The 7253-nt window shown below is 45.6% G+C and overlaps 2 protein-coding genes across 2 annotated transcripts; both read left to right on the forward strand.

Annotated features, from left to right (window-relative positions):
• Nucleotides 1-1282: 1282 nt before the first annotated feature.
• ANOM_011789 (NAD(P)-dependent alcohol dehydrogenase) lies at nt 1283-2454 on the forward strand (the record flags this gene model as incomplete). Its single annotated transcript, XM_015557045.1, has 2 exons — nt 1283-2320; nt 2371-2454. The coding sequence occupies 2 exons, from the start codon at nt 1283-1285 to the stop codon at nt 2452-2454; spliced, it is 1122 nt and encodes a 373-aa protein (XP_015400968.1).
• Nucleotides 2455-3351: 897 nt separating this feature from the next.
• Nucleotides 3352-4752, forward strand: ANOM_011790 (protein kinase domain-containing protein; the record flags this gene model as incomplete). The annotated part of the gene is made up of 2 exons (XM_015557046.1): nt 3352-3868; nt 3944-4752. 2 exons carry the CDS (start codon nt 3352-3354, stop codon nt 4750-4752), a joined length of 1326 nt encoding a protein of 441 aa, XP_015400969.1.
• Between the last annotated feature and the right edge of the window lie 2501 nt (nt 4753-7253).

Raw genomic sequence — 7253 nt, forward strand, 5'->3', positions numbered from 1 at the left:
TTTCTTTTTTTTTTCATTCTCTGGTCTGCTTATATTCTGTGAAATACACTGGACTGACGGAGTATCCCAGTTAATACCTCGGCTGGTGCAATTGTTTAATGAAGGGAAATTTCCTGTTAACCGATTTACAAAGTGCTATCCGGCTGGATGTCTGACCGAAGCATTGGAAGATTTGAAATCAGGATCAGTAAGTTACCTTTCTCTTTCCATCCAGAAGGTGTCGGGTTGCGAAATTATCCCTTCCCTTGCATAAAATAAAACTAACATCTTCAATCACAGGCCGTGAAGGCAGTCCTATCGTGGGACGATATATAGCTTGTGTAGAGGGTATATCTGCCGCTTTTAGCGTACTGTTATTGATGCAGTCGTTCTTTTTAGCCTGTGCAACTTCCCACAGATAGATGCTGAACTTGACTTCGGAACTTCCAGTATAGTTTCGGCATCGAAATAAAATATGCATGAAGAGCTTGACATCTGACAACTGCCCGTCGCATTGATTATACTTCCTGCATTCCCTAGATAGTAGATCTATCGTTGGTAGGGAATTCTTTACTATAAACCAAACATAGCATGGAGCTAGGGCTATCATTGGGTTGGCTAATAAATCATACTCTCCAGAGAGAGCACGACAATTCTGTATCTTAAGTAGTGTACCCTTCCAGAATTATCACCTTTCCGGGGTGAGACTGATATGGGGTGCAACTGGAGGTGACAGAGTTATGTATTATAGGTGTTGTTGTTTTAAAGGATGGTAAGACTGGTTTAGATTAAGTATTGAACTGGTTTTTCTTATTTACAATCGTTTATTTAACAGAGACAAAGGACTAGATGAAAGCTAGATCGCTGACAATATTACGAGTAAAACTAGGGATATCTATCATTCAAAGTTTCTACCCACTTTCACTCTTTGAATACTGCTTGCTAAAGCTACTCTAGACTGTGAGCAATAAAATGTTCCCGCGTAGCCAGAGAATTATTTTCTTTGATAGGAAAAGAGCAGCTTGACTCTAAGAGCAGCAAGACGTCCATAGCTAGCCCGACGTAAGAACAGTCATACTACTAATATTCTATTTCCTTTTTAGGTCAATTCTTTTGTCTACCCCGTATATTCGCGTAAAATAGACACAAAGATAAAGCAATGAACCGAGTGATGGCAGGAAGACAAAGAGCCACAAAGTTAAAATACGAGGGGAGGATAGTATATCTCACTCTGCTTTGCCACATCCCAGCTTTTACCCGGGGGGGACATTTCAAACCAAATATGGCTACAATATCCCAACACATGGCTCGTTCACTCCCCACTTCCATGAAAGCATGGACGTTCACTCGCGCAGGTTCCGCTGAACGAGTCCTCCAACTATCCCAACAGCACCCCATTCCCACCCTAGGCACCAGCACCGATGTACTCATCCGCATAACCCATGTGGCCCTGCACCCCGGCACAACCATAATGATGAACCTTATCCCATGTATCTTTCGAACGACGCCCTGCATTGCAGAAACAGACTTCTCGGGAGTGATCATCGAAACGGGCAAGGAGGTCCCAGTTACCCCCAACCCAGACAATGCGCACCGGTACTTCCCGCCCGGGACGCCTGTATTCGGGTCCATTCCCGTCGGGCAACATCTGAAAGGTGCCGGAGCCTTGGCAGAGTATCTCGTTGTGGATGTGGATTGCATCGCTCGCAAACCAGCCAATATCTCCTTCGCGCAGGCGGCGGGTTTACCCGTCTCGGGTACAACTGCTCTCACACTTATGGATGCTGCGGATATCCGACCCAGTGATCGGGTACTCGTTAATGCTCCGAGTGGGGGGGTCGGACACCTCGTCACGCAACTTGTGTCTCAGATTGTCGCCGATGATGGGCGTGTTGTAGGTAGGTGCTCTGCTGCTTCTTTCGACGTGGCGAAAACGCTCGGTTGCGATGATGTTGTGGTATACGACACTTCGGGTGACTCATCTACCACTACGGCTAGGGAGGTATACGGGGATGGACCGTTCGACAAGGTCATCGATGCCCGTGGATCTCAGGATCTGTGGTATTCGTCGCCTGCAATTCTGAAACCCGGAGTGGAGCACACGTATACATCGGTTGGACCGGTGCTGGAATCTTATACTTACTTGGGCATGTTTGCATGTCTGCTGAAAATGGGTTTGAATAATTTCCTGCCTGTTTGGGCGGGCGGGGTAGACCGGGAATATAGACAGGTTACAGCTGTGGTTAGTACGGACAAGCTTGAGAGGCTAAGAAAGCTATGTGAGGCCGGTCAATTGGGTGTTTTGATAGGAGATACATGGTCATTTGAGGATGCTGTTCAGGTAGGTCATGGTCTTTATTAAACGGATCGATGCACTAATGTGAAGAACAGGCATTCCACGTTATGGCTGGCAAGCATGCAAGGGGAAAACTGGTAATATGTGTTGCGGATCCGAACGGACATGCTGAGGAATAACACTTTTAGAGAATGTCTAATATTCTTACTACCTATATATACATACATGTTCATTCAGTAGTATTCTGTAGAGATAACGGCTTTCTGGGACTATTCTACTACTGATTCTAGCGTATTACAAGAGCTTGTTCTGGTGGTAGAAGGATTTATACAGCCCCGACTATATTGCAGTCTAGTTTCAACCATCAATCTTTGATAGGCGCATGGACAGGTACAGGGGCCTGGAGAGCTGCCCATAGCTGGTCTTCATAAATTTCGAGGGTAAAATGTGTTTCTAAATAGCCATTCATAGCGGTGTGTGACTCGTTTGGCTTTGATGAGCTGTGTGTCGGCCATATAATCCTCAAGTATCTGAGCACGCATCCCATATTCTGTTTCAGTGGGACTTAAGGATGCGTATATCAGGACGACACTGACAGGATGTAAGATGCGTGCGGAATGTGGGTATCGACTGTATTAAATTAGCAGAGCCTACGACGCACAAGACCAAGTTATAACCCACCTATAAGTATCATATGTAAATGTCAGTCTAGTCTATATTCAAGATAAAGAATCAAATAACTATAATAAGCTTAAGCTTGTATGCGGCGTGAAAGAAAACTACGTATCATCCTGAAATATTTGAAAATTTAGCCAAGCCTTTCTAGACATACCACTACAATAGCTTTTGTTTTGTTGTCTGATACAACTTAGTAGTTACAATGTTTTATCTTTGATTATCTAATAATTCCAGCATCACCTGGCCCCCTTGTTCACTCACCACTTCAACCCACTTCGCTTCTCAACATTATGGCTAAACAAACGGGAATTGTATCTGTTCAGTTTCAAAAACTAGGATCCTATGTACCTCGGCCATCTAGTCAACTGGCTAAGGTTTTCAACGTACAACCTCACAGGATGATAGCCACACGTATGGAGCCCAGCACAGTCAGGTACAAATATGTAGAAGAGGTTGAGCGCTTAGACTACTATGTTCCCGGAGGTTACCATCCTGTTTTGCTGGGGGATCAATTCAGTGCGGGTCGGTATGTCATCACACACAAGCTTGGGTTTGGCCGCTCCGTTACGACCTGGCTGGCTGAAGATAGACGGCAAAATCGACTAGTTGCCTTGAATATTTCGACCGCTGAATCAGCTAATCGAATGCATGAGGTGCAAATACTTTCGCAGCTAGAAAAGGCCAAATCTGACCTTTCGGGGAAAGCAATTGTACAGAACCTACTCGATTCCTTCACATTTTCCGGGCCAAATGGTGACCATCGGTGTTTGGTTACGGATGTTGCTAGAATCAGTCTTCATGAAGCGAAGGATGCTGCATATCATCGACTTCTCCATCTGCCTGCCGCTCGAGCCATTGCCACACAACTTATACTCGGATTACAGTTTATCCATTCGGAAAGCATCGTTCATGGCGGTACGTTTTATCATACTGAGATTCTTCGTCTCAGCACTTAATTTAGAGAGTGTGAGCCAATATAACCCCGGCTAGACCTTCATCTGGGAAATATCCTTCTCCGCTTACCGCTTGACATGCAAGACATGACTCCCGAGAAGCTGTATGCTAGTACGGGCGAGCCCGCCAAAGAGCAAGTTATCCGCGAAGACGGTGCTCCCCTCGATCCTGGCGTTCCGTCAGAAGTGATCGTCCCGGTTTGGCTTGGGCTCGGTAGTGATGAGATATCACTTGTGGATTCCGAAATCATGATTGCAGATTTTGGAGAAGCGTTCGATCCCCAAGTGACGCGGCAGTTCGCAGCTCATACACCGCTCCTCCTCGCACCACCGGAATCTCGCTTCGCTGGGCTTGGGGATCCAGACGACCCACTTTCCTTTTCTGGGGATATATGGACACTTGCTTGCACTGTCTGGGATATCTTCGGAGACAGGCCCCCTTTTGAAGCCTTCCCTGCCACATTGGATGAGGTGACGATCGAGCATGTGGAGATGCTTGGTAAACTCCCTGAAAGGTGGTGGAGCAAGTGGGGGGAAAGACGTAACTGGTTTAATGAGGATGGATGCAAGGATGTGAAAGAAAGTCTGCGTCAGTGGTATAGCAGCAGCGCCAGGGATTGGAACCAGCGGTTTACAGACTCTACACAGGATCCAAGGGAGAGGAATAAATTTGACACCTTCTCAGAGGACGAAAGAGATGCGTTTCAAGACATGGTAAAGTCGATGTTGGTTCTGGAACCAAGCGAGAGAGCGACGATTGAGGAAGTGGTGAGTTGTGAATGGATGCAGAGATGGGGCCTGCCAGAGGTGCAGAAAATGCAGCATGCAATATTGAAGACCTCTTGAGTAAGCCAGTACTTGGGGGTCTTGGGGTTACAAGTTTGACACAAATGGTGATTATATAGCCGTTACAAGTCTATCTGGCGGTGGATGGTTTCTAAAATACGGCTTGTTCTCACATACCAAGGCTGCTCTGAGATGGTAGAGTGGTTCCATTCACAGTGAAGCGAAAGTGGCGCATCCATGGTGGTAGTACACAAACCCTCGGGACAGCAACGTGGTTGTCAAACTTGCCACATGTAACAGGTATCACAGCAGTTAGTCAATAGAGAAACCACAGCCATAAAATTCAGACACATGGCCTAAATTCGCCACTGAGGTCATATCAAGAGTTTATATAGGAGCGGTGGTTGGACCATATTATGATCTTAATATTTGGGATTTGTATTCCAAGCCAAATGGCTGAGAGGCAATTCCACTCCTCCTTAGTTAGCACCCAGACATTCAATTGTCTAAAGTCTTGGTTTTTGAAAACCATCAAGGCACCATTTTTCGCGTATGCCAATGACTCTTCGAAGGAATCCGTTGCATAGATCCCCGGGCCAAACTCATTGTCCCCGTTCGCTGTACTTATCACCGGAATTAAAAAATACCACTGAAGGTTCTAGTGCCTTAAGACTAACGCCACAAAACCAATGTTTTTGATCGTCAATATCAAGAGTATCCCTTAGATCCTTCCTAATCGCTCTCATGGTAACATCCTCGTTTTTGTGAGCTTTCACAACAATTGGCAGAATAGTCTCTGGAATAGCGTGAGTTCGGCACAGCGGATACAACGAACGCATTTGCCCATTTACTACATGTATCTCTTCCCTGCTTGTCTTGGGGCTCGCATTAATCTCAACGGACGCAGCAGATCATCATGTGTGATAGACGATAATAGGAAGTTAGCTTTTATGATTTTCGAGTTTATAAGCTCAATCAACCTGGCCCAGGTAGACTGGAGAAAGTCTCGTAATGCTTCATAATGGGCATAGTGAGTGGCCTCGTTCTCCTCAAAAATTCGGAGCACAACTTGAAGTCTTCCACAGTATCGATAGATCACACTCTTGATAACAGTTCTGAGTTGCATCAACCAGTCTACGGCGTCCTTGGCGTCGTTCCACTCCGGTGCAGAAAGGGTTCCTGGGATCGGTGATGGGGTTTCTGATTTTCCTGGCTCCATATTGAAGGACGCAGTTCTGAACTGGGAGAAGAAAATTACTTCTGGCAGACTAAATGGCGCAGGCGTGTCATCAGGAATCTGGGTATTACCTAGCCGTAACCACAGGACCTAAAATGCCCCCAGCAGTGCGTGAATTGTATGTAGATACTTTGAGTATCAGATAGAATATAGGCTAAGGATAAAGGAGAGGAATGCTGTGGAATGGTACTGAAGGAACGAAGAATATACTACCAGAGTACTAGTAGTAGGTGAAGGTGACCCGCAGATGAGGCTGAGAAGAAGTGAAGGGCAAAATCACATTGGATGCTGTGAATGTTGGGCCATGGGGCTATCATGTGACCCTCACCAGTAAAGGGTAACATTCGCGATCCATCCTTCTAGAGCAGTGTCTTAGAGTGAAATGTCTTGAACCTGAGGAAACATATCAGTCCGCGGCAACACCTCCCTTGGATCAAAGGGCTAATTGCTGATGTCTATCAACCTGCCCTTGTTGTCGGCATGTTCACCGCCGCAATTGTCGACAACGCTACCAAGGATCGTGCTGACAGTGGTTCATATCGCATCCCCATCGCTGTTCAGTTTGCATGGTCTTTAATCGTGCTGTTGGAGCTCTATTTCTTCTCGAGTCTGCTCGATACCTGATCAAGCGGGGACTCGTCGAGGAAGCAGCTATGTCCTTGGCCCAACTATGAAGGCTGGATATCAACAACTGGTCTCTCAGAGACGAGCTTACTATACTCCAGCAAAAGAAAGGATCTCGTAGTATGACCAGTTGGCTGGACGGCTGGTATGACGGATATGATGAGAGCAGAATAGTGCTAGGTTCTTAGAAAAACCGCGACATAATCAAGGGACTTGGACCAGTGGAATCCCTGTTGTTGATGGCTAGTTGGGACGGATGTTCATTTGGCAGAGGGATACAGGGTGTCCTCAATTCTTCTGTGTTAAGGTATGATACGATGAAGGGGATCCTACACACTAGTACTACACGCGTAGTTGTAATTGCTGGAAGCCCAGAAAGTATCATTGCATAACTAAGTGCTTATATATATTATTGTATGCACATGTTCATAAAACCACTCAGTTTATAAAAATATATAGCTAGGATAATTTAAAATGGTAAAAGTGTTTGTAGAGAGTGTTACAAACGACATATATTTGGTTGAAGAGTAAACTAGTGAATTATACCACTAACATACAGAACATCAAGCTAATGGGAATCGATTCAAGACAGACATCACAGTAAGATCTTTCGCACAGACAACTATGCATCTGAGCTATATAATGCCATACTTCAAGTAAACTAGTACATACGACCATAGGGTGTGGAGAACAGGGCTTC

This window comes from Aspergillus nomiae (genome assembly GCF_001204775.2).
Source record: "Aspergillus nomiae NRRL 13137 chromosome Unknown contig00722, whole genome shotgun sequence".
Taxonomy (NCBI): domain Eukaryota; kingdom Fungi; phylum Ascomycota; class Eurotiomycetes; order Eurotiales; family Aspergillaceae; genus Aspergillus; species Aspergillus nomiae.